This window comes from Eumetopias jubatus, unplaced genomic scaffold (genome assembly GCF_037043125.1).
Source record: "Eumetopias jubatus isolate StellerSeaLion01/CBP00866 unplaced genomic scaffold, mEumJub1_p1.0 scaffold_7, whole genome shotgun sequence".
In the NCBI taxonomy this organism is placed as follows: Eukaryota; Metazoa; Chordata; class Mammalia; order Carnivora; family Otariidae; genus Eumetopias; species Eumetopias jubatus.
The window spans coordinates 46152257-46179399 of NW_028274813.1; the positions used below are offsets into that span (position 1 = coordinate 46152257).

General features: G+C 36.0%; 1 protein-coding gene across 1 annotated transcript in view; it reads left to right on the top strand.

Moving 5' to 3' along the window:
- ERO1A (endoplasmic reticulum oxidoreductase 1 alpha) overlaps nucleotides 1–27143 on the top strand; it is a 55861-nt gene that overhangs the window by 17996 nt on the left and 10722 nt on the right. Inside the window, exons 5-12 of the mRNA XM_028109603.2 lie at nucleotides 4563–4639; nucleotides 4742–4815; nucleotides 9303–9423; nucleotides 11740–11786; nucleotides 18913–18939; nucleotides 19062–19154; nucleotides 19996–20242; nucleotides 21139–21208. Coding sequence (XP_027965404.1) covers nucleotides 4563–4639; nucleotides 4742–4815; nucleotides 9303–9423; nucleotides 11740–11786; nucleotides 18913–18939; nucleotides 19062–19154; nucleotides 19996–20242; nucleotides 21139–21208 — 756 coding nt within the window. The remainder of the gene's footprint in view (nucleotides 1–4562; nucleotides 4640–4741; nucleotides 4816–9302; nucleotides 9424–11739; nucleotides 11787–18912; nucleotides 18940–19061; nucleotides 19155–19995; nucleotides 20243–21138; nucleotides 21209–27143) is intronic.

Here is a 27143-nt window from a genome sequence, read left to right on the forward strand (position 1 = left end):
AATTACAAAATGTTTTACAGTGAATCCTTTTGGCCGAAATAACTAAGAAAGAAAAAAAGAAGCACATGCTTAATGAGAAAGTATTAAATTTTGATTTCTCACGACAGTTGATGATATGTAACTTGCATGAAAGGTCATGATTTACCATCCACAAGGCCATAGAAATATCTCTGACTGTATGAACGCCAGAATACACAAATCTACTGACAAAGTTTAAGCATCTACTTTGTAAATTAGTGGTTATGAAAACTGTTTAAAAATGATAACTTGGGGCTCCTGGGTGGCACAGTTGGTTAAGCGTTCAGCTCTTGGTTTTTGCTCAGGTTGTGATGTCAGGGTGGTAAGATCCAGCCCTGCGTTGGGCTCCATGCTCAGCAGGGAGTCTGAGATTCTCTCTTCCTGTGCTCCCCCCTCCTCCCCATGCTCATGGGTACACTCTCTCAAAAAAAATAAATAAATAAAATGTTTTTTAAAAAAAACAACTTAATGTGTAGATGCAGTGGTGCATTTACGTATCATTCTGATATATGTGATTTTTCATTTAGACTAACTGTTCTAAATTAAAATTTTCTGATGTTATGAAAATTTTCATATATACAGCAAAGTTGAAGGAATTTTCCTGTGAACACTCATACCCATCACCTGGATTCTACCATTTACATTTTGTAAACTTACATTATCTCATATATGTCTGTCCATCTTTCTAATTATCCATTAAAAATATTATTTTCTGGATGTATTTCAAAGTAAATTGCAAGCATCAGTGTGCATTGCCTTAAATGTGTCATCAACTATATATATATATATATATATACACACACAAGTAGAAGTATATCATTAACCAGAGTCCAATATTTCCTTATATGTATTTTTTATAAAGTTAACATACAATGAGATGCACAAATCTTAAGTGTGCATATGCTAAATGCATATACCTGTGTAATCTATGCTTCTATTATAATAGGGAACATTACCATTACCCTAGAAAGTTACATGATACCCTGTCCCAATCAATTTCTACTTTTTCCTCCAGGGGCAACCACTATTCACTTTTTCCACCATAGATTCTGAAGTAATTTTGCTCATTTTTGATTCCATTTTTTTTTAAGATTTTATTTATTTGAGAGAAAAAGAATGAGACAGAGCATGAGAGGGAGGAGTGTTAGAGGGAGAAGCAGACTCCCTGCTGAGCAGGGAGCCCGATGCGGGACTCGATCCCAGGACTCCAGGATCATGACCTGAGTTGAAGGCAGACGCTTAACCAACTGAGCCACCCAGGTGCCCCCTCCATGTTTTCTTGTTCACAAAGGATGAAGTCATAGCTATTAATGTGTTGGCTCCAATGGCAGAACTTTGCACATGGTTAAATGATAAGATCATCATCATAACTTTTTGAAGTTCATGCTTTTGAGGGAAAACATTTGTCCCTGTTGTGAATGCCATTATAAATTCATTTCAAGCTCGAAACTGAAGACAAAATATTTGTTGTGTGGTGATAATAGACAAGTTTTGGCAAAAACAGTTCTGACTAAATCAAGAAATCTGTGGAGCAGAAATGAATTTGTAGTTGGTTAAGATATACACATAATTCAGGGGCACCTGGCTGGCGCTTGGTCAGTAGAGCATGTGACTCTTGATCTCGGGGTTGTGAGTTCAAGCCCCACATTGGGTGTAGAGATCACCTAAAAAAAAAAAGATATACACATAATTCATAATTGTGTCCAAACATGCTGTGATATTTTACCAATTAAGATTGAAGTGGTAATTGTCAAAATGTACAGGTTTTCATATTTATATATACACTTAATGACCATAAAATTTTTGAGGTGAAGCTAATATTGAAGAAAATATTACTTTGGCATGGACAGGAGTACCTTCCTTGCTGTCCATCTTTTATAAATGCTTGAGCTTTTGAAGACTATTTTGTAAAACAACCCAAGTGTCCTTCAGTGGTATTAACTAATTTCTAATAAGTGAGATCTCTAAATGTCGATTACTATATGTTTAAAATCAGTGGAAAATTATTCAAAGTATCAATGAATGGAATGCTTAAAGAAAAATATTCTTAGCTTTTGAAAGTTTAGCAAATTGCAGTTATTATAATAAAGCTTGTAAACAAAGACATTGAAATTTATTCCTATGAAAGCTAGGAAGGGATTAAACACATTAGGTGGCAAAAGTTCAAATGGTGTTGTAAGGTTTAATTCTGACATTTTATAATTGTGTTTTGGAGTATCTCCTCTTGTGGGAAGAGTCTTCTTGATGAAACTCGTGTTTTTATTTGGATAAGTTTATATTCTCATCTGAAATGAAATAAGAAGGCTTACAATTTTGTAGCATCTATATTAAGCAAAACATTTAAAATAATAAAAAAATTATTTGATGAGTTTTGTCTTAAAATATTTAGTGAAGAAACATACTTTGGAAGCAAAAGAACAGACCTTCTGAAAATAATTTGGTATTTTAAAATAGTTTCACATCTTTACCTGTAGAGAGAATATTTTTCTCAATTAAAAATTATAAATGCAGGGAAGAGCTAATTGAAGGTATAGATGATTTCAAATTGACTGGCCATAAAAATTAACTTTGGAGAAGATTATGGGCAGTTTTATGAAAAATTAAAAATAATAAACTGAAAAAATTTCTTCAGAAAAATGCCAGTGATATAAAATTGAGGCATATGTGACTTAACAAATTTTTAAATAGAAACAAAGAATAGTAAAAAAAAAAAAACCCAAAGAATATTTTGTTTAACTTATGTTTTAATGATCATATAGTTATAATGATAAGGTTTTAAAATTTTTTGTTTTAATGTACATAGGTATGTCATTTTTTGAACAAATTCTGTTCATTTTTTGATATGTATTTTTAACTTTTTAAGCTAATTAACAGCTTATAGAAAAGTTGGAAGGTTAGTATAAAGACATTTTGTGTACTCTTCAGATTCACTGATTTTTAGTATTTTGCTTCATTTTTCTATATACGTATTTCTATATACATATTCTGTATACATATATACATATTCTTATTTTCTATATATATATTCTTAATTTTGGAACCATTTGAGAGTAGATTGAATATATCATATCCCCTTAATACTTAATTATGTAGAAAGAATTTTAGTTTTGAAAATAGTGTTGGGGGCGCCTGGGTGGCTCAGTCAGTTAAGCATCTGCCTTCGGCTCGGGTCATGATCCCAGGGTCCTGGGATCGAGCCCCGCATCGGGCTCCCCGCTCAGCGGGAAGCCTGCTTCTCCCTCTCCCCCTGCCTGCTGTTCTGCTTACTTGTCCTCTCTCTCTCTCTCTGTCAAATAAATAATCTTTAAAAAAAAATAGTGTTGGAATTGAGCTGTCTTATAGGTCAACCAATGTAATGAAACACTTGTTGTTCGGTAAATAAATATTTCAAAAAATTGTATCATTTCAGTTATCGTAGTGTTCCCTTTTATCCTTGGAAGTATGATAGGCCGGGCAGTCAGTATGGTCATCCTAACAATAAGGGCACTCAATAAATATTTGTTTTTTTTTTTTTTAAGATTTTATTAATTTGACAGAGAGAGACACAGCGAGAGAGGGAACACAAGCAGAGGGAGTGGGAGAGGGAGAAGCAGGCTTCCTACGGAGCGGGGAGCCCGATGTGGGGCTCGATCCCAGGACCCTGGGATGACCTGAGCCGAAGGCAGATGCTTAATGACTGAGCCACCCAGGCGCCCCGCTCAATAAATATTTGTTGAGTGATTGAATCCGTGCCTTCTGCTTCCAGTGTTATCTTTCAGTGTTGTGAAATCTTATGATCTGCATTCACTTCCGCTGTGCAACATACATGCCTAGCAGAGTAATGTGTGTGTGTGCACGCACGTGTGCCTGTGTGTAAGGCTTAGAAGTTGAGAAGGAAGTGGTTAAAGAATATATTTTAAACACCTACAGATATTGGAATACTTTTTATAAGACTTGGTGGGCCCCAGGGCATATTTAGAATCATGGCTTTTAGAGTTGAGATGGACCTAGACACACATCCTCTGGTCCAACCAGTTATTTATGGAAGAGAAAACTGATGCTTCCAATTAGGCCATTAGAAAAGTGGGACATTGGGGCCCCTGGGTGGCTCAGTTGGTTGAGTGTCCGACTCTTGATCTCAGCTCAGGCCTTGATCTCAGGGTCATGAATTTGAGCCCTGTGCTGGGCTCCACACTGGGCATGGAGACTACTTTAAGAAAAAAAAAGAAAAAAAAAAAGTGGGACATTACCTCATGATGCTTTGCCTAGTGCTCCTTAGACCTCAGAGATTTTCTTAGTGAACAGCTTGGTAAGGAGTTATCAGAACTGTATTTTTTATTTTGTGACCATATAGTAAATGTGTTCACCAACAAAAACAAGGGACAAAGCCTTTTATGTCTTTTTTTTAGCTTTAGGGGAGATGTGAGGGCTTAATTTTTTTTTTAAGTTTTAAAGCCAAGGAAATGGTGCTAGGTATAAAAGAACTTCAAATAACTTCGAAATTCTTTTAAAAAGTTTTTAAAATGCAGTAAGTTGTAATCTGTTTATTCTCGTTTTCCTTTTAGTATTCTGAGGTAGCCAATAATCTCATTGAAGAATGTGAACAAGCTGAACGACTTGGAGCTGTGGATGAATCTCTGAGGTTTGATTTTTTTTTTTTTTTGCAGTAGTATTTTATGTTTTTTTCTTGTGAAATGGTAACTTAGAAAAAAGGGATAACTGTACCTGTTTTCTTTATTTGAAGTGAGGAAACGCAGAAGGCTGTTCTTCAGTGGACCAAGCATGATGATTCCTCAGACAACTTCTGTGAAGCTGATGGTATAACATTTTTTATAGTATGCATTTTGTTTAAAATTGGGTGTAAGGGAAAAAAAAATCTTTTTTTTTTTAAGATTTTTTATTTATTTATCTGACAGAGAGCACAAGTAAGCAGGGTGGTAGACAGAGGGAGAGGGAGAAGCAAGCTCCCCACCGAGCAGAGAGCCCAATGCGGGGCTTGATCCCCGGACCCCAGGATCATGACCCACGCCGAAGGCAGGCACCCAATTGACTGAGCCACCCAGGCGCCCCTGAAAAAAAAAATCTTTTAAAATGGTTTTTAGACCTCAGTTTCTAAAGTTTGGCAGTTCCTCAAAAAGCAAAAGACAGAATTACCATATGACCTAACAATTCAACTGCTAAATATGTACCGAAAAAGATTGAAGACAGGGAAACAGTTACTTGTATGCCCATATTTGTGGTGGCATTTTTCACAAAAAAAGGTAGAAATGACCCAAATATCCATCAACAAATGAATGGATAAACAGAGTGTAATAAATACATACAATGGAATATTATTTAGCCATAAACAAAGTTTTGATATGTGCTGCAACATGGATAAACCTTGAAAATACTATGCTAAATGAAATAAGCCAGACACAAAAGGACAACTGTTGTATGTTTCACAGAGTAACCAGAGATTAGCAGAAGGGGAGAATGGGGTGTTATTGTTTAATGGTTAGAGTTCCTGTTTGAGGTTATAGAAAAGTTTGGAAACAGTGGTGATGGTTGCACAGTGTTGTGAATATAATTAATGTCACTGGATTGTACTTTTAAACATGGTTAAATGGTAAGTTTTATGTTATATATGTTTTACCGCAGTTAAAAAAAAACAACAAACCCTCAGTTTCTGGAAAAAATTTACCTCCTGAGTCTGAGTCTTACAGTTTTGTGTATCTCAGTAATATATAAAATCTATATATTATTTTTGTAATATACACATTTTGCATAAATAGCTCAAATGTAGAGATTGAGATTGTAAAAACTTGCTTTTGTCGTACTGGCCTTGGGTTGTTACATATTTTCCTTGATGATGGTGTGTGTTGCTTTTGGAAAAGAGAAGAATGAACCATGAGTTGTATCTGAGATATGGGAAACTGGGCCAGAGTTCTGGTACTGTTCAAATCCAGGAGCCCTAAGGCCCATTAGAACCCTTTATTCAGATTTATGGATTCCCCTACTTTTCCTTTTTCTAAGTTGAATTGTTAGCCTTTTAATTGGCTAATCAAAATAAAATCAAACTGAGTTTTGGTATCCTCCAGTGGCTCTTTTGAAGCAGATTAATGATCTTAAAAAAAAAAATAAGCAAAAAGAATAATATAGATCATTTTCATTGCAAGTGAGAGACAAATCCTGCAATTCCCTCCAAAAAGAGGAAGGCAAAGAGAAAGTACTTATTTTTAACTTTGTGGTTTCATTTTGGGGGGAAAAAAAGAAACATATGCTTTCCTTAATGTAAAACATGGTTATGCCTTGGTGAATAATATTTATAATCCTTTATTCCTAATTCCCAAATCTGAAAACTCTGAAAAATGAGTATTTTCCCCCTAAGTTTAGCACAGACTCATTTAGTGTGAACATTCACATGTTTCACTACAGAAATATTTTTGGTGTTTGATTAAAAGTTGCTGCCCCAGTCCCTGCTGGAGTAATTATTCAGTATATTGTTGATTATGCTATAATACTTTTCTAAAATCTGAAAAGTTCTGAATTCCAAAACACATTTGGCCCCAGGGATGTTGGATAAGGAGTTGTGGACTTACACCAAGGTTTAGACTAGTGTAGAAGGGGGGTAAAATGCTCTCCCAGCCCCTTAACTTTACTATCTTTTTCACAAGGATTCTTTGGCCTGAATATTACTATGAGATAAAATTAAACTTTTAACATGCAGCACATATTTTTTAGACCTGCAGTGTTACAGAAAGAACAGTAATACTTTAACTTTGTTTATCAAAGTGTACTTTGGAGACTACCTGCTTATATTTGTGTAGGAAGGACTGAGAATCAATAATTTTTATCTGGTGGAGTTCTGTTATCTTGGAATCACTTGTCCCTTTATATTTGTTTCTTCTGTTAAAGGAGGGTGAATATTAAAAAAAAAAAAAAAGGATAGCTTTGTAAGGAAGATATAATGTATGTAAATGGTAGGTAGAAGACAGAAGGTATTTTGTAAATTTTAATTAGAAATTTGAGCTTTTGTCATCTGACAAAATATGGCTATAGTAACAATTTTTAAAAAATTTTTTATTTATTTACTCTGAGCAAGTGAGAGAGAACACAAGTGGTGGGGAGGGGCAGAGGGAAAGGGAGAAGCAGACTCCTTGCTGAGCAGAGAGCCCAACGTGGGGCTCCATCCCAGCCCAGGATCATGACCTGAGCCGAAGGCAGACACTTAACTGACTGAGCCACCCAGGCGCCCCAGTAATAATTATTTTTTATTAAAAAGTTGAGGCAAGATGAAGTATTTGTTATAAATAAAATTATGAGTCAACTAATATTTATGCCTAATTAGGCAAAATATTAAAAATTTAATTATTGGTAATTTGTTTTCAGTCTTAAAGTACTAGATGCTGAGCATTATTTATATGTTTTAAAAATGAGGGTTATTTTTTATGAGTTTATCCTAATTTGCTATACTGTGGCAATACTTTGAGTATTAGTTGAGATAAACAGGAGTATCTGTTCCTGAACCAGAGGATCCCATACAAATTTGTTTTAAGTTTTTTTTTTTGTTTTTTTTTTAAAGTAATCTCTACACCCAGCCTGGGGTTTAAATTAAGAACCCCAAGATCGGGAGTCACATGCTTTACTGCCTGAACCAGCCAAGTGCCCCTGTTTTTAAGTTTTTACTTCTACTTTTTCTAGTTATTTTAATTGCCACTTCTGCATGGACTCTCAGTTATTTCTAGATGCTGTCACTGTGCTACTTCTAGAAGCAAAATTTCCCCTAATTTATGTCTCTAATGTACTGTCAATTGGGATGAAAATAGCCAAGCTTAGTTTTATTTTTGTTTTTGTCATTGTGTTTTTAATAAAAAGTAGGTACTTTTTGGGACGCCGGGGTGGCTCAGTCGTTAAGCGTCTGCCTTCAGCTCAGGTCATGATCCCAGGGTCCTGGGATCGAGCCCCGCATTCTGCCTTTGGCTCAGGTCATGATCCCAGGGTCCTGGGATCGAGCCCTGCATCAGGCTCCCTGCATCAGGCTCCCTGCTTAGCGGGAAGCCTGCTTCTCCCTCTCCCACTCCCCCCTGCTTGTGTTCCCTCTCTCGCTGTCTCTCTCTCTGTCAAAAAATAAATAAAATCTTAAAAAAAAAATTGAATTTCATAAAAGAAAAGGTAGGTACTTTTGAGAGCTTGATGGACTTCTTATAAGTACCTGTGTGCTCAGATTTTTGTCATCTACTTTGGTTGCTTTTTTGCCCACTTCATTTTTTGTTGGTTCCTGTTGTTAAGCTTTATAAATGAGGAAGGTATTAGTGTATATTAAATAATTTCCCAAAGCCATTGGAGAACGAGGGGACATTTTTTTGTTTCAAAGTTTTAATCCATTACACAAACTTATAGAACATATGAGAAACCAGTATCTCACCAATTTTTGTATGTTTTTTCATTGGTATCTGTAATTAACTTTTCTATAATTCTTATCTTTTCATTTTATTAGATAGCATTTGTACTTAACAGTTTTGTTGATTGTAAAATGTCCTGTTAAGATATCTCATAATACCACTAGCTAATATGTGTTATACTCGTACCGTGGTTCTCAGCACTTTGCACGTATAAACTTACTTAAGTCTCACAGTAACACTGAGTGTTATCTCCATATTATAAATGATGGTACCAATGCTTTGAGAACATATGTGATTTGCCCCAGGTTCCACCCTGAATAAGTAGTAGAGCCTGGATTCTAACCCAGGCACTCTGGCTCCAGAGCCCCATGTGCTGCTGTTGGACATTTAGGTTGCTTCTAATTTTCCCTTTAATAAATAATGCTGATGCAAGTATCATCCTGCTTATAATTTTTTGCAAGTTTAGGATTATACCTTTGGGACAGCTTTGTAGTGGATCTTGATGGTGGTCATGTAAGAAGGAAGTTTTTGGTAATAAACAGTGTCTGGTAGTAATACATCTTCATTGATCCTAGTTACTGAGGAACTGCTTACAGTTAATGTGGAGGGAAATATATAGTATATTTTTCATCTGGATAGCTTATCAGAATTAAATTACCATGTTTCTTCTATTCTAAAATTTACATATTCCTATTTTTTACCATTTTTAAAAGCAGGATGCTTTTGCAACCAGTGAGTACATTTAATGTGTCTGTTTGTGCCTTCCTCTTTTCTCTCTCATCTTTCTTGTAAAAGATTGTTTCTAAAGTCTGGAGGCACTGTTATATTTGTGGTGCCTTAGAATCAGTGGAATATAGTCTATTATACTAGTTTTTTAAGGTAACTGAAGAAAAAGATTTAATGGAACATTTCATTTTACAGACATACAATCTCCTGATGCTGAATATGTAGATTTGCTCCTTAATCCCGAGCGCTACACGGGTTACAAGGGGCTAGATGCTTGGAAGATTTGGAACGTCATCTATGAAGAAAACTGTTTTAAGTATGTGTCCTTTTCACTTAGAAAATCCTGACATATAGAGTGATTTTTATTTATAAACAAATAAACAATTAATAATGACTCTAAATTGCAAATCACATTTATTTTGTTAAAGGATGCATCTGGACATAGAAACATGCTTATTCATTAATCCACTTCTCCTCTGGGGAAACATGGGGACATGAGTTTCAACAAATATTTTTTTCTTCTTTAAAAGACATAGACATAGAAAAATAAATAAAAAATCTTAAAAAAAATAAAAGACATAGAAAAAATAAAAGACATAGAATAGTATAAGACTTTTATGGGAGTATTGTAGACATTTCACAGGTGTTTCTCCAGTGGATTATAGAATCTCATTTTATAGATGAAATAACCGAGAGCCAGCCAGGTTTACTTCATTTCCCAGGATCATATTCTTAGTAGTAAAGAATAGTAGTAAAGACTCCTAAATCTCTTTTTGGTGCTCTGTGTTCATCTTTTGAGGCTCTAGTTATTTTACCTGCTTTCAAGTTCAAGTTAAGTTAATTTCAGAGAATAATTATAATAAGTAACACTTGAACACTCACTGTGTGCCAGACTTGTGCTAAGCATGGTACGTACATTTTCTCTTTTAGTCCCTGCGATAGCCCTGTGTTGTAGTCATCACTGTTTACAGATGGAGAAACTTGAGACTTGCAAAGGTTAAATGATTTTTCCAGTGTCAAAAATCTAGTAAGTGGAAGAACCCACTTCATACTCTCACTGCTACAATAGAAATAGTTTCATCACTGTGTGACTGGGACATGCTTCAAGTTTACCTGCCTCTTATAAACCACTGGCTTCTAACCAATGTGCTTATTGGTTTTTGGAAGGAATTTGTGTGTGCATTTGCATTATACTATCTCAGAGAAAATCTTTGGAGTTCCCAGATAACGGTAATAATACATTTCACTGCATAAGTCAAATATAAGTATAAGAGATTAGCAGTTATGCTTACACCAATAAAATGTCAAGTCTGTTTCTTCTTCTTTTTTTTAAAGATTTTATTTATTCATGAGACACAGAGATACAGAGACAGAGAGAGAGAGAGAGAGAGAGAGAGGCAGGCTCCCCACGGAGCAGGGAGCCCGATGCAGGACTCGATCCCGGGACCCCGGGATCATGACTGGAGCCAAAGGAAGACGCTTAACCAACTGAGCCACCCAGGCGCCCAAGTCTGTTTTCTTCTTTTTTGATTTGAAGAATTTCTCCAGTTTTGAAGTGGAGAATTTTCATTATTTACTCATTTCTGCCATGTGTTTCATTTAAATTCCCTGGTTTATTATTAGGAATGTTTGACTTAATTGGCTTACTTTAAAGGTTTTTTGTTTTGTTTTGTTTTGCTTTAGATTTTATTTTTAAATAATCTCTACACCCAACTTGGGGCTCTAACTTACAACCCCAAGATCAAGAGTTGCATGCTCTACTGACTGAGCCAGGCACCCCTAAATGTTGTTGGTTTTTTGTTTTTGTTGTTTTTAATATGAACTAAAATAGAGTCCAACTGAAGCATTTGTTAGATTTTATATTTGTACTGTAGCTATTTCCTAACTAATTTTTATTATGATTCCCAGTATAAATATTTCTAATATATAAACAATATATGAGGCACAAAATTCAGTATGTTAAAATATAGCTTACATGTTCTGTCCTCAAAATGTCTCAAGTTGTGAGAGTTCATAAAATTCAAATTGCAGACAAAGCAATCCCTACATTTTACTGATACTAATGATTATTTAGTTTGAGATTTAAAGGCACTTCAGTGACATTTTGACTCTTTTTTTCATATTAAAAAATACCTTTTATTGAAATCATAACAAACTTGGTGGCCACAGGGTCAGTTGACATACATAAGGTTAACTAAGTGGAAAATAATCTACCCACAGTGCTTTTTCCCCTTTTTCTTTTCATGCTTGGTTTGGGTATTTATATTTCTTGCTTGTTTGTCTTTCAGTCAGGAGTGCGCTTTGTGCCACATGCAAACACACATATGGGTACATGTAATATATGTAAAAACATTAGTGACTAGGAGAAGAGCTTAACGTGTTTTCTTCCTTTGTTTGAAGAAGTGATTAGGAAATGGCTTTCTGGCTGCTACAATGGGAAAAGATCAGAAACTATTGCTAAAACAAGCAATTAGAGAAAACTAAATATTTTATAAGCTCAGTGTTTTTAAAACAGTTTGATTTTGGATGTAGTCATTAAGCAGTTCTCTGAGATAATTTCACTTTTACTTAGATAATTATAACAAGATAGGTAACATAATTATATTTTACAATTTAATTCTTTTGTTTCTAGGCCACAGACAATTAAAAGACCTTTAAGTCCTTTGGCTTCTGGTCAAGGTGAGTTATTTATTTGCACTGTTATATTATTTATCAGCCAGTGAACTTTGGTTAAAAGGAGGAGGAAGGCCAGATAAGAGTTAGGAAGAGCATTTGAGATCATATATTCCTGTTTCCATAGAAGTTATGCCTCACCCTTACAGAGAAATTGGTGTTTAATATTTTATACCTCAGTAAGGAGTATTTGTGTAATGAAGTTCATGGTGTTAGATTATCATAGGGTGGAGATTAGGTTAAATATTTATTCTGTGATTTTTACATAATATGTGTTTAGTTTTTTACTATTTTTCTTCAGTTTCTAGTTAAATGAATATCCACAAAAACTGCCTCAAATCTTTCCCAGAACCTGAAATGATTGTACATTATTGGGAGTCTGATTTCAAATTCACATGTCTTTATGTTTCACTAACATTTTTCATTTTCTCCTTCCACACAAAATCTTGCCCAAATGTTGCCTTTTCCACCTTCCCTGACTCTCCTAACTGGAAGTAACCCCTCTCTCCGCATAAAGTGATCTTATGTCACGTTTTGTGTCTCTTACCCCGTTTCCACTGTCTGGCATTATTTTACTATTACGTGTCTATTGATCTACCCTAGTACTTTGGGCATATGGGGAGTATTTATTGGTTTCATCTGTTAATAGAGAGCCTGACACATAACAGATGGAGTAGTTTGTTAAGTGAATGATTGATGAAAACTGCTCTCCTCATTTAATGGGCTTGACTACCGTTGGGAAGATCAGTTGTTCCTTCAACAAATGATTACCCTCTGTTTACTATGTGCTAGGCACTGTGCAGAGGCAGAGGGGGTGTAAAATTGAAACTCAGAAACCCTGCCCAGTCTGTAATAGGCAGAATGGTTTGTTGAATAAACCAGTTCAGTGTATGATTTCAGATTTTTGCTTAGGAAATCTATATCCCTGTTCCCGTCATACATGCTTACTGATGAAATATTTGATGTGCTTTTAGCAAATGTATAAGATTTTCATTTTTTAAAATTTGAAAAGCTGATCTCATATAGTCAATAAACATAAATTTCCTCCTGGAAAGCAGTGAGAGTGCATCATTCCCTAAATGTTGGCAGACTAGTCTTTCTTAGATTAGAAATGAAAGAACATCTTTAAACAGGAGTTTGGGTTTATATGAGTCACATATAGTAGCTCATTGGAAGCTATTGATTTAATATCAGATGAGGGCAAATTCCTAGATAAGGGGTGATCCTCAGTATGAACTCACATTATGATCTGATTAACTACCCTCACTTATCATAAATATAAATGGGAAAAATTTAAATGTTTATCATTAAGGAACTGGTTAAATGATTTATGGTATATTCATTGAGTAGAATACAGCCATTAGAAATATTGCTGAGAATTTATATTCATTTAGGTCAGTAATGACCAATAGCACATTGAAGAAAAGAAACAGGCATCAAACAGTATGTCTATTTTTGTAAAAACATACTTAATATAATATCTAAATGTCTATATGCAAAGAAAAAGGACATTTACCAAAATGTAAATGGTATTTATCTAGGGCAGAGGGAGTTATGGATAACATTTTTTATTTCGTCTGTTTTCTTTCTTAAAAAAAAATGTATTTGCAATGAGCATATGTTATTTTAATAATCAAACAATGATGGCATTAAATAAGCGTGGGCAAAATGAAGACAGTTTTTTTAGTAGTAAATGAGCAGCAGCTTACAAACTGCCAAACTGTGCATAATTTGAATCTTCACAAATAGTCTTTCAGAATATTCCTGAATAAGGTAAAATTTTACAGCGTCAGTCTGGAGGTTTCAAAGCAAGAACGCAATTCTTTAGCAGAAACCATGTTATAGATTTAGGATAAATAAATGTGGAAATAGGCGCTGCCAACGAAATAACCGTAAGTCCTTAAGGTACTTGAGAGTACTCTCAGATGATGGATTAGATTTGTCTCTCCCATCAGCCTGTATTAAATCTTGCACGAGCTGAAACCACTCCTTACCCAGGCTCTTGGAGATGATGCCCTTGAAGCGAATCCGGCATAATTCCTATTTGCCACTAGATAGATTTGTGTCACGAGCGTCTCCCTCAGATTTTGCTTTATACGGGTGAACTGATGGACTAAAACTACAAAGTCTTATTTTTATGGAAGTATAGTATTTTAAAGTGACATCTGGAAGGACTTTATAATAATCAACATTTTGTTTTGCTTGTTTTGCTTTTCAGGGAAAAGTGAAGGTAAATATTTCTTTATCATATATATATGAACTTGCTGATACATTCAGATGTTTATTTGGCAAACTTTTCTTCCTACTTCTAAGAACTCCTGTTTATCTAAAATTCAGGAGTTGAAAGCACAGGTTAAGGGAAAATGACTGTGCCTGGGATCAGGCGGTAGTGACAACCGGCCTCAGCCTCTGATAATTCACTTGTGCATTTTACCCAGTGCTTGCAGAAGCTAGGCATTCTGCACCGCACCCCCCACCCCCTGCCCCGCCCAGCTTCTGTTAGGGAAAACCTCTCCTTTACTCCTGGAGCAGACCATAGAGGAAGCTTCTAGGCATGGTCACAGTGTTGCTCTACCTGCTTCCAAGGCTCGTGTTCGCTCTTGGGGGTAGTTATTGCCAACTCTTTTCGTTGTAATGCTAAAATTTTTGAAGTATTTTAGGTTTACTTTGTCTTTGTGAGAATCTTTTTGCTTTCTGAGTGAAATTGGAGTGATTTTTCTTTTTCTTTTTTTAAGATTTTATTTATTTGAGAGAGAGAGAGTGCACAAGTGGGGGAGGAAGGGGGGCAGAGGGAGAGGGAGAAGCAGGCTTCCCACTGAGCTTGACGTGGGGCTCGATCCCAGGACCCCGGGATCATGACCTGAGCCGTAGGCAGACACTTAACCGACTGAGCCACCCAGGCACCCCTAAAATGATTTTTCTTATTCTTAAGGCCATGTGTTTAACCATATGAAAAGCAAGGTAGTACTTAGCTTTAGTCCAGCTAGATGAAATTGCTAAATGTGAAGTATCCCGTTCCTCTCCTTCAAAATTTTGTCTTCTGAACATTAGTTTTACAAATTGCTTTTGTATTCTGTCTAAATAACAGAATACCAATGTCTGATAACATTGCTTTTTTATTATGCTTTGTATTATTGTAAAACAATAATAGCTAAGTAAAATACTGAATCCGAACTGTACTATTTGGAAGAGAAATTCTTTAGCATGAGATTATTCTTCCAAAGATGCCTCATATTTTATTACTGTTAGTAGTCATCTATAATTTTCAGGGGTTTTTTCCTGCCCTCTTCCCTATAATTTTCAGTTTTGAGAAATTTTATTCCACCTTGGGTATTCTTAGCTATTTTAGAGGATATTATTTCAGTTTTTCAATACTGTTTAAAGACCTCACCCTGTCTCTCATTGTCAGAGAAAATATTGTTAGCTTGTGGAGTCTATCTTTAGAGAAATTATCTTGTTTATGCATATATTTACAATTTTTCATTTTGGTCAAATTTGAAAGAGTTATCCCTGACAGCTATCATATTAGGTGATTATCTAATTGGATCACAGCCATGTGACGTTGAGGATAGCTACTTCAGGAACAGAACTGAAAATTTCCTTGGAAGACTAGGTCCCAAGTAGTATTACACTCCCATCCCCCCTGATTCATGGTCCCAAACTTGAAACAAAACAAAATAAAACAAAAACTCTGAAGGTTTTTTTTTTTTTTAAGATTTATTTATTTATTTGAGAGATAAAGAAATAAATCTTAAACAAAACAAAACAAAACAAAAAACCTTCAGAGAGAGAGAGTTTGTGCGTGCAGGGGGAAAGGGAGAGAGAAAAGGAGAGTCTTAAAAGAGCAGACTCCACACATGGCGTGGAGCCGGACACCATGCTCAATCTCATGACCCTGAGATCAGACCTGAGCCGAAACCAAGAGTCGAATGCTTAACCAACGGCACCACCTAGGTGCCCCAACTCTGAAGGTTTTTATAAGGAGACAAATCACTTGTAATCCCACAACCCCAAAATAATTGATAATGGTAATGGCTAAGACTACGTGCCAGTACTACTCTTCTAAGCAATTTACAAGTATGATTTCATTTAATCCTTCCAGCGTTCTTAGGAGATATTATTTTTATTTCCATTTTATAGACAAGGAAAATGAGTGCCAGAGGGGATTTGCAACTCAGCTAAGTCATGTATGACTTGTAAGAAGCACAGTTGGAAAATGATATTAGTTTGGCTCCAAGGTTCATGCTCTCAGTTACTATCTCATACTGCTTCTCTGTTAAAATTGTGATAAATTTTTTTTTAAGATCTTATTTATTTATTTGTCAGAGAGAGAGCACAGGCAGGGGGGAGAAGCAGGCAGAGGGAGAAGCAAGCTCCCTGCTGAGCAGGGAGCCCGATGCAGGGCTCAATCCCAGGACCCTGGGATCATGACCTGAGCCGAAGGCAGACACTTAACTGACTGAGCCACCCGGGTGTCCCAACATTTTGATAATTATGATTATTTACATATGTGTATTTTTATACTAGATATAGTTTTGTGTATTATTTTTCCCCTGTGTGCTTGCTTCCTTAGCCTATGTCTTGGCTCAGGCTGCTCTAACAAAATACCATAGACTGGGTGGCTTAAGTGAGACGCTTATTTTCTCACAGTTCTGGAGGCTGGGAAGTACAAGATCAAAATGTTGGCAGATTTGATTCTTCCCGAGGGCTCTCTTCCTGGCTTGCGGATGGCCAACCTTTTCGCTGTGTCCTCAGTGGCTGAGAAAGAGCTCTGGTCTCTGCCTATAAAGACACTAATCCCATCATGGGGATCCTACCCTCAGACCTCATCTAAATCTAATCATGTCCCAAAGGCCCCACCTCTAAATACCATCCCCTGGGGACTTAGAGCTTCAACATACAAATTTTATCCATAACAGCCTAGATTTCTAGAAATGGGTTTACTGAATCAAAGGTTATAGACATTTTAGGCTCCTGATACATATAACCAGATTGCATTTTGTCATTGAGAAGATGTGTGAATTTGTATCCCTTCCAATCAGTGTGCCTGCTAGTTATACCTGACCCTTGTCAGCATGAAGTATTGTAATATTTTTATCTTTATTTTTAGAAGTGGTATCTCTATGGTTGTAATTTGCATTTTTATTACTAGTGAAATAGAGTAATTTTTATGTTCTTACCATTTGTGGTTTTTCCTTTGTGAATTCTCTACTTCTGTTATATGCCCACTTTAAACGGGCACTTTAGCACTTTTATTCAGTTTATGAGCTTTTTATATATTTAGAATATTATCCCTTTGGGGCACCTGGCTGGCTCAGTTGGTTAAGCAGTTGACTTTGGCTCAAGTCATGATCTCGGGGTCTTGGGATTGAGCCCCTAGTCAGGCTCTGCACTCAGTGGGGAGTCTGTTTCTCCCTCTCTTTCTCCCGCCCCTCCCCCTGCTCATGCTCTCTCTCTCAAATAAATAAAATCTTAAAAAAAGAGAATATTATCCCTTTGTTGTATTTGTAACATACATTCAACCTACTTGGTTATCTGCCTTTTACTTTTGCTCGTGAAGTTTTCTGACAAACAGATATTTTAAGTTTTTAGATAGTCTAATTTATTGCATATTTTCTATGTCATTCCTTTTATTACTTTTATGCATGTTTAGTTCATTTTTAATATTACCATAAGCAGCTTTAGTCAAAAGAACTGTATGTTCAATGTTTGCCATCTCTCATAAATGTATACATAGAATCTTTACGTAGTTATAAAAATTATTTCTATGCCTTTTCATATGTTATTTCAAATAAACATTTCACGTATTGGCATGGTCCACATTCTTATCATTTTAAATAGCATTATATTATTCTACCATGTTACCTAGTTATATAACATCCTATCGTGTTAACTTAGGCTAATTGTACATTTTGATTATTTCAGTTTTTAACAATTATATATAATCATTGTACAAATTATTGACCCCTCCACCATTTGAGTTATTTCTTTAGAACATAATTCCTTTTTTTTTTTTTTAAGATTTTATTTATTTATTTGAGAGAGAGCGAGCTGAGTGGGGAAACCTGATCCTGGGCTCCATCCCACGACAATGGGATCAGGTCCTGAGCTGAAGGCAGACAGTTAACCGACTGAGCCACCCAGGTGCCCCTAGAACATGATTCTAAAAGCAGAATTACGAGGTCTAAGTATATGAACAGTGATCTTATTGGGTCATAGAATATAAGTGGTATTTGGTTTTTGTAACATTTCCTTGTATTCCTCCTTTGAAATACTGAATGGCATGAAATACCATGAGCAATATACAAGTAATACACCACCAATTCTATTTTATAATTTTTTTAAAAGATTTTATTTATTTATTTAATTGACAGAGAGAGAGAGAGAGCGAGAGGGAACACAAGCAGGGGGAGTGGGAGAGGGAGAAGCAGGCTTCCCGCTGAGCAGGGAGCCCGATGCGGGGCTCGATCCCAGGACCCTGGGATCATGACCTGAGCCGAAGGCAGCCACTTAATGACTGAGCCACCCAGGCGCCCCCTATTATATAATTTTTATTTACTTTAAGAATTTAGAAAAGCATAGGGATGCCTGGGTGGCTCAGTTGGTTAGGCATCTGCCTTCGGCTCAGGTCATGGTCCCAGGGTCCTGGGATCGAGCCCTACATTGGGCTCCTTGCTTCTCCCTCTCCCTCTGCCTGCCTGCTGCTCCCCTTGCTTGTGTGCACTCTCTCTCTTGCTCCTAATAAATAAATAAATAAATAAATAAAACCTTTAAAAAAATTTTAGAAAAGTATATAATGAGTTCTTAATTTTCATAGAATCACCTATTTTCAAGGCTAAGTAGTTTTCGTTGCATTGGTTTATTATTTAAATTCTGTGTTCTGACTTCATATGAAACATTTTATCTGGAAAGTTATGAGACGGGGGCTACCTAAGGCAATACTGAAACCTTCTAGGGACTGAGCAAGAGAATCCACACCAAGAACTTCTCTTCTTCCTTTGGATAAATTGCAAATAAAATTGGATCTTTCATTAATTTTTAAATCACCATTTGGCACAGATTGATATATATTGAAAAACTTAACATTTTGGCATTTTTACAACTTTGTGACTTCTTTTTCTTTTAATTTCAGAGAACACTTTTTACAGTTGGCTAGAAGGTAATTGGAAACTTTTAAACATTTAAATGTTAAAAATTTTTCTCATCTTTAAAGGCATGAAAATATTTTTAAAATGGTACGTTTCACATATAAAATTTCGATTACCAAATTACTATTCTTAGGCCTCTGCGTAGAAAAAAGAGCATTCTACAGACTTATATCTGGCCTGCATGCAAGCATTAATGTGCATTTGAGTGCACGATATCTTCTACAAGGTATGGGACATTCACTTTTATTTCTTTTACCATACTTAAAAAAAATACACAAAAAAAACAGAAAGAAAAAAATATTTTACCATACTTATTTTCAGATATTCTTAAAATTTTTTGGTATTTACCTTAGTGGGACAAAGTTGACCCTATTTAATATTGGGCATTAAAAATTAATTCTTAAATGGTAGTAATCAGGAATGTAAGAACTGTAGAAATTACAGATCCTTTTAAGGAGTTGCTCAAAATTGTGCACATCTCTCTGGGAATATTCTTTTGTTGTGGGAGTTAAAATAGCTCGTAGTGGTCCCGTTTGTTACTCATTAGATATTTTTACTGTATTAAAACCCTTTTATTTGTGTGCCAACTTCAGGCCTGGAGTTTAATGGGTAGAAGTATTTTCTGCTGCTCTTTAGCTTTAAAAATGCTGTTACAAAACAAGGCCATGTTTGATTTTCATCAGGAACGTATTCCTTCTGGAATTTCAAGTATCTCTATGTCTCAGGAACAAAATACAGTAACTTGAATTTTCAATAGGGTTTCAGACTTATCAGTAATTTCAGGTAGTCATTTTTAAATTGTGTATTTTGGTTTTATAAATGTTTATATTTAGAAATTTGATTTCTGTGAAGTCATACTTCTCAGTAAAACTGAATTTATTTTCCTCCTAAGGATGGGTTCTAGAAGATAAAATATTAATATAGAACCATTAAAAGCTAAATTATGAAAAGCAGCTTTCATTGTTCTGTATTTTCAGATATACTTCTTCAGGCATAAGTAACCCAATGTAAGTAAACTGAAACTTTTAAAATTCAGATTTTAATATTTAATTCTTCTTTCTTCTCAGAAACTTGGTTGGAAAAGAAATGGGGACACAACATTACAGAATTTCAACAGCGATTTGATGGAATTTTGACTGAAGGAGAGGGTCCAAGAAGGCTTAAGAACTTGTATTTTCTCTACTTAATAGAATTAAGGGCTTTATCTAAAGTGGTACCATTCTTTGAGCGCCCAGATTTTCAACTCTTCACTGGAAATAAAGTTCATGATGCAGAAAACAAAATGCTACTTTTGGAAATCCTTCATGAAATCAAGTAAATTCCATATTATGACTTGTACAACTTAAACATTAATAGGAGAGTAACAAGTGGTATCAAAGTTCAATTCTTAAAATACTCAGTTTAGAGAAAGGAAAAAATTTTTCTAAAGATTTTACTTATTTATTTATTTATTTTTAAAGATTTTTTTAAATTTATTTGACAGAGAGAGACACAGTGAGAGAAGTAACAGAAGCAGCGGGAGTGGGAGAGGGAGAAGCAGGCTTCCCGCAGAGGAGGGAGCCCGATGTGGGGCTCGATCCCAGGACCCTGGGATCATGACCTGAGCCGAAGGCAGACGCTTAATGACTGAGCCACCCAGGTGCCCCAAGATTTTATTTATTTATATTAGAGAGAGAGAGAGCACCAGCAGGGGGAAGGGGCAGAGGGAGAGGGAGAAGCAGACTCCCTGCTGAGCACAAAGTCCCACATGGGGCTCGATCCCAGGACCCTGAGATTATGGCCTGAGCGGAAGTCAGATGCTTAACCGACTGAGCCACCCAGGTGCCCCAAGAAAGGAAAATTATTAAAAATAATAATAATAATTAAAAGCTAATTTTGCTTATAGGTCTTTTAGAATTGAGTTTTGTTTTTGTTTTGACTTAGGTACTAAATGGCACAAGTGTTTAGTTTTCAGAGTCATTCTTGTAGTATTTGATACCTACATTATTTTCATATGTGGTTGAACATACTGGGTTTGGGGCCAGACTTCTATTTTATGCAGTTGTTTTAGATTTGAGGATAAGACTTTGTTTTGGGGCAACAGAGTTTGATTTTACTAGATTTTCTACTCTTTTTATTATATTATTCATCACCAGCCAGCAAAATGTTATCTTAGCAGGACTTTTATATTTTATAATACCTGAAAATGAATCTTCTGTTTTAACATGTAGGTCATTTCCTTTGCATTTTGATGAGAATTCCTTTTTTGCTGGGGATAAGAAAGAAGCAAACAAACTGAAGGTAATTATTTCATACTTTAAGTTTTAGATTCAAACTCTTATGCAGGTGTGAATATAAGCCCATGTTTTTATAGTTAACAATAAATCTTACTCTATATTAGGAAATTATAAGAAAAGCCAGAGTCATAATCATTCTTTTCCTCCAAAAAATGAAGTACAAAGGCAGGCCAACTTAAGATCTCATTTGTGTTGTGTTCAAAGTAACAAAGCGTGTCACTGCACACTTTGCAGATGGCTTTCACATTGATGGTCTCATAACAAATAGAAGTTATAAATTAAAGGAAAGGGGATGCAGAGCATGAATGGTAGTATTTGTCTTTTGCTGAGGAGAATTCTGAAAATGGTTTTGGATAAATTAAAGCGTCCTCTTTAGGGGGAGAGGACCCAGGGTTTGTCATTCATCTTATTCATTGGGAATGAAAGGCATTTAGGGAGGCCAGCAGAAGAGAAGATGTGATGCCCTACAAAATGGGGATTGGTTTTTGTCTTGTCTCTTACTAGAAGTATAAGCTCACAAGACCATCTTTATGTATATTTGCATCAAAATTGTACAAATATAAAATATTACTAGGAAGACTTATTAAACACTGTGTGGAAAATATGATTCTTGTCATTAAAGGAAGGGACAGCTCCTACCCTCAGTAGATTTCTAGTCTATTTGGGGACTCAAGTAAAATTGTATTACTGTTGTCTGTTACAAAGCTATGAGTAGGTAAAGGGAGACAGCTCTCAGCACTGGGCTTGATCTGATTTCTTCAGAGTGTTTATGACAATATTCCTCTGTTTTGTATTTGTTTCTTTCTGTAAGGAAAGAACCTGATTTTACGCAGTTTGCAAACAATAGTTCTTGCACTGATTTATTTTTGCTCTTAAATAATAGTTATTTTTGATTTCCCATCTACCTCCTACGGAAAGCATTCTTGCTAGAAATACATACTTCAGTGCTTATATAACCTCCCAGGCAGCTTCCAGGAACTGGGAAGTGAGGGGGAAGATAGTGTAATAAGGCTTTTTTTTTTTTTTTTCCTACTATTTTCACTCTCTTCCTTATTTTTAGTTCACTTGCTGGTTTTTTGGAAAGTGTTTTGGCATCAACTCTTTTTATATTGTGCAGATTAGAAATATTGCTCATAATGTTTTAATTTTATCAAAACTCTGAAATACTCACTGATGTCCTATAGAGTTTAACAGATAATTTTTCTGAATTCTTTTATAATAAAAAAGTAAAACTTGTTAATATCAGAGATTTACTTTCTTAAGAAAAAGTAGTTTATGGTGAACATCATGGATTTGAACAGTAACATGAGTTTTATTTATTTATTTTTAAATATTTTTAAATTTTATTTTTATTTATTTTAAGTAATCACTGCACCTAAAATGGGGCTCAAACTCATAACCATGAGATCAAGAGTCACATGCTCTTCTGACCGAGCCAGCCAGGTGCCGGAGTTTTATTTTTATTTTACTTTTTTTTAAATTTTATTTTATTATGTTAATCACCATACATTACATCATTAGTTTTTGATGTAGTGTTCCATGATTCATTGTTTGTGCATAACACCCAGTGCTCCACGCAGAACGTGCCCTCTTTAATACCCATCACCGGGCTAACCCATCCCCCTACCTCCTCCCCTCTAGAACCCTCAGTTTGTTTTTCAGAGTCCATCGTCTCTCATGGTTGGTCTCCCCCTCCGAATTCCCCCCCTTCATTTATCCCTTCCTACCATCTTTTTTACTTTTTTTTTTTTAACATATAATGTATTTGTTTCAGAGGTACAGGTCTGTGATTCAACAGTCTTTACACAATTCACAGCGCTCACCATAGCACATACCCCCGCCAATGTCTATCACCCAGCCACCCCATCCCTCCCACCCCCCACCACTCCAGCAACCCTCCGTTTGTTTCCTGAGGTTAAGAATTCCTCATATCAGTGAGATCATATGGTACATGTCTTTCTCCGATTGACTTATTTCGCTCAGCATAACACCCTCTGGTTCCATCCACATCATTGCAAATGGCAAGATTTTGGTTTTTTTGATGGCTGCATAATATTCGATTGTGTGTGTGTATATATATACATATATACACCACATCTTCTTTATCCATTCATCTGTTGATGGACATCTTGGCTCTTTCCATAGTTTGGCTATTGTGGACATTGCTGCTATAAACATTGGGGTGCATGTACCCCTTCGGATCACTACATTTGTATCTTTGGGGTAAATACCCAGTAGTGCAATTGCTGGGTCATAGAATAGCTCTATTTTCAACTTTTTGAGGAACCTCCGTACTGTTTTCCAGAGTGGCTGCACCAGCTTGCATTCCCACCAACAGTGTAGGAGGGTTCCCCTTTCTCCGCATCCTCGCCAACATCTGTTGTTTCCAGACTTGTTAATTTTAGCCATTCTGACTGGTGTGAGGTGGTATCTCATTGAGGTTTTGATTTGGATTTCCCTGATGCCGAGCGATGTTGAGCACTTTTCATGTGTCTGTTGGCCATTTGGATGTCTTCTTTGCAGAAATGTCTGTTCATGTCTTCTGCCCATTTCTTGATTGGATTATTTGTTCTTTGGGTGTTGAGTTGGATAAGTTCTTTATGGATTTTGGATACTAGCCCTTTATCTGATATGTCATTTGCAAATATCTTCTCCCATTCTGTCAGTTGTCTTTTGATTTTGTTGACTGTTTCCTTTGCTGTGCAAAAGGTTTTTATCTTGATGAAGTCCCAATAGCTCATTTCTGCCCTTGCTTCCCTTGCCTTTGGCTATGTTTCTAGGAAGAAGATGCTGCAGCTGAAGTCCAAGAGGTTGCTGCCTGTGTTCTCCTCTAGGATTTTGATGGACCCTTGTCTCACATTTAGGTCTTTCAACCGTTTTGAGTCTATATTTTTGTGTGTGGTATAAGGAAATGACCCAGTTTCATTCTTCTGCATGTGGCTGTCCGATTTTCCAAGCACCATTTGTTGAAAAGACTGTCTTTTTTCCACTGGACATTCTTTTCTGCTTTGTGGAAGATTAGTTGACCATAGAGTTGAGGGTCCATTTTTGGGCTCTCTATTCTGTTCCATTGATCTGTGTGTCTGTTTTTGTGCCAGTACCCTACTATCTTGATGATTACAGCTTTGTAAAGAGTTTGAAGTCCGGAATTGTGATGCCACCAGCTTTGCTTTTCTTTTTCAACATTCCTCTGGCTATTCCGGGTCTTTTCTGGTTCCGTACAAATTTTAGGATTATTTGTTCCATTTCTTTGAAAAAAGTTGATGGTATTTTGATAGGGATTGCATTAAATGTGTAGATTGCTCTAGGTAGCATTGACATCTTCACAATATTTGTTCTTCCAATACGTGAGCATGGAACGTTTTTCCATTTCTTTGTGTCTTCCTCGGTTTCTTTCACGAGTATTTTATAGTTTTCTGAGTACAGATCCTTTGCCTCTTTGGTTAGATTTATTCCTAGGTATCTTATGGTTTTGGGTGCAGTTGTAAATGGGATCGACTCCTTAATTTCCCTTTCTTCTGGTTTTTTTTTTTTAAGATTTTTATGTATTTATTCTGTCTTGTTGTCGGTGTATAGGAATGCCACTGATTTCTGTGCATTGATTTTATATCCTGCCACTTTACTGAATTCCTGTATGAGTTCTAGCAGTTTTGGGGTGGAGTCTTTGGGTTTTCCACGTAAAGTATCATATCATCTGCAAACAGTGAGAATTTGACTTCTTTGCCAATTCGGATGCCTTTTATTTCTTTTTGTTGTCTGATTGCTATGGCTAGGACTTCTAGTACTATGTTGCATAGCAGGGGTGATAGTGGACATCTCTGCCGTGTTCCTGACCTTAGGGGGAAAGCCCCAGTTTTTCTCCATTGAGAATGATAAATCACTGTAGGTTTTTCATAGATGGCTTTTATGATATTGAGGTATGTACCCTCTATCCCTATACTCTGAAGAGTTTTGATCAAGAAAGGATGCTGTACTTTGTCAAATGCTTTTTCTGCATCTACTGAGAGGATCATATGGTTTCTGTTCTTTCTTTTATTAATGTATTGTATCACATTGATTGATTTGTGGATGTTGAACCAACCTTGCAGCCCAGGAATAAATCCCACTTGGTCGTGGTGAATAATCCTTTTAATGTACTGTTGGATTTTACTGGTTCGTATTTTGGTGAGAATTTTTGCATCCATGTTCATCAGGGATACTGGTCTGTAATTCTCCTTTTTGTTGGGGTCTTTGCCTGATTTTGGGATCAGGGTAATGCTGGTCTCATAAAACGAGTTTGGAAGTTTTCCTTCCATTTCTATTTTTTGGAACAGTTTCAGAGGAATAGGTATTAATTCTTCTTTAAATGTTTGGTAGAATTCCCCTGGGAAGCCATCTGGCCCCGGGCTCTTGTTTGTTGGGAGATTTTTGATGACTGCTTCAATTTCCTTAGTGGTTATGGGTCTGTTCAGGTTTTCTATTTCTTCCTGGTTCAGTTTTGGTAGTTTATACATCTCTAGGAATGCATCCATTTCTTCCAGATTATCTAATTTGCTGGCATAGAGTTGCTTGTAATATGTTCTTATAATTGTTTGTATTTTTTTGGTGTTGGTTGTGATCTCTCCTCTTTCATTCATGATTTTATTTATTTGGGTCATTTCTCTTTTCTTTTTGATAAGTCTGGCTAGGGGTTTATCAATCTTATTAATTCTTTCAAAGAACCAGCTCCTAGTTGATCTGTTCTACTGTTCTTTTGGTTTCTATTTCATTGATTTCTGCTCTGATCTTTATTATTTCTCTTCTCTTGCTGGGTTTAAGCTTTATTTGCTGTTCTTTCTCCAGCTCCTGTAGGTGTAGGGTTAGGTTGTGTATTTGAGACCTTTCTTGTTTCTTGAGAAAGGCTTGTATTGCTATATACTTTCCTCTTAGGACTGCCTTTGCTGCATCCCAAAGATTTTGAACAGTTGTGTTTTCATTTTCATTGGTTTCCAGGAATTTTTTAAATTCTTCTTTAATTTCCTGGTTGACCCATTCATTCTCTAGTAGGATGCTCTTTAGCTTCCATGTATTTGAGTTCTTTCTGACTTTCCTCTTATGATTGAGTTCTAGTTTCAAAGCATTGTGGTCTGAAAATATGCAGGGAATAATCCCGATCTTTTGGTACTGGTTGAGACCTGATTTATGACCTAGGATGTGATCTATTCTGGAGAATGTTCCATGGGCACTAGAGAAGAATGTGTATTCCATTGCTTTGGGATGGAATGTTCTGAATATGTCTGTGAAGTCCATTTGGTCCAGTGTGTCATTTAATGTCTTTATTTCCTTGCTGATCTTTTGCTTAGATGATCTGTCCATTTCAGTAAGGGGGGGGGTGTTAAAGTCCCCTACTATTATTGTATTGTTGTCGATGTGTTTCTTTGCTTTTGTTATTAATTGGCTGCTCTCATGTTAGGGGCATAGATTATTTACAATTGTTAGTTCTTCTTGTTGGATAGACCCTTTAAATAAGATATAGTGTCCTTCCTCATCTCTTATTATAGTCTTTGGTTTAAAATCTAATTTGTCTGATATAAAGATTGCCACCCCAGCTTTCTTTTGGTGTCCATTAGCATGGTAAATGGTTTTCCACCCCCTCACTTTCAATGTGGGTGTGTCTTTGGGTCTAAAATGAGTCTCTTGCACATAGCATATCGATGGGTCTTGTTTTTTTATCCAGTCTCATACCCTGTGTCTTTTGATTGGGGCACTTAGCCCATTTACATTCAGGGTAACTGTTGAAAGATATGAATTTAGTGCCATTGTATTCCCTGTAAGGTGACTGTTACTGTATATTGTCTCTGTTCCTCTCTGGCCTATGTTACTTTTAGGCTCTCTCTTTGCTTAGAGGACCCCTTTCGATATTTCTTGTAGGGCTGCTTTCGTGTTTGCAAATTCCTTTCATTTTTGTTTGTCCTGGAAGC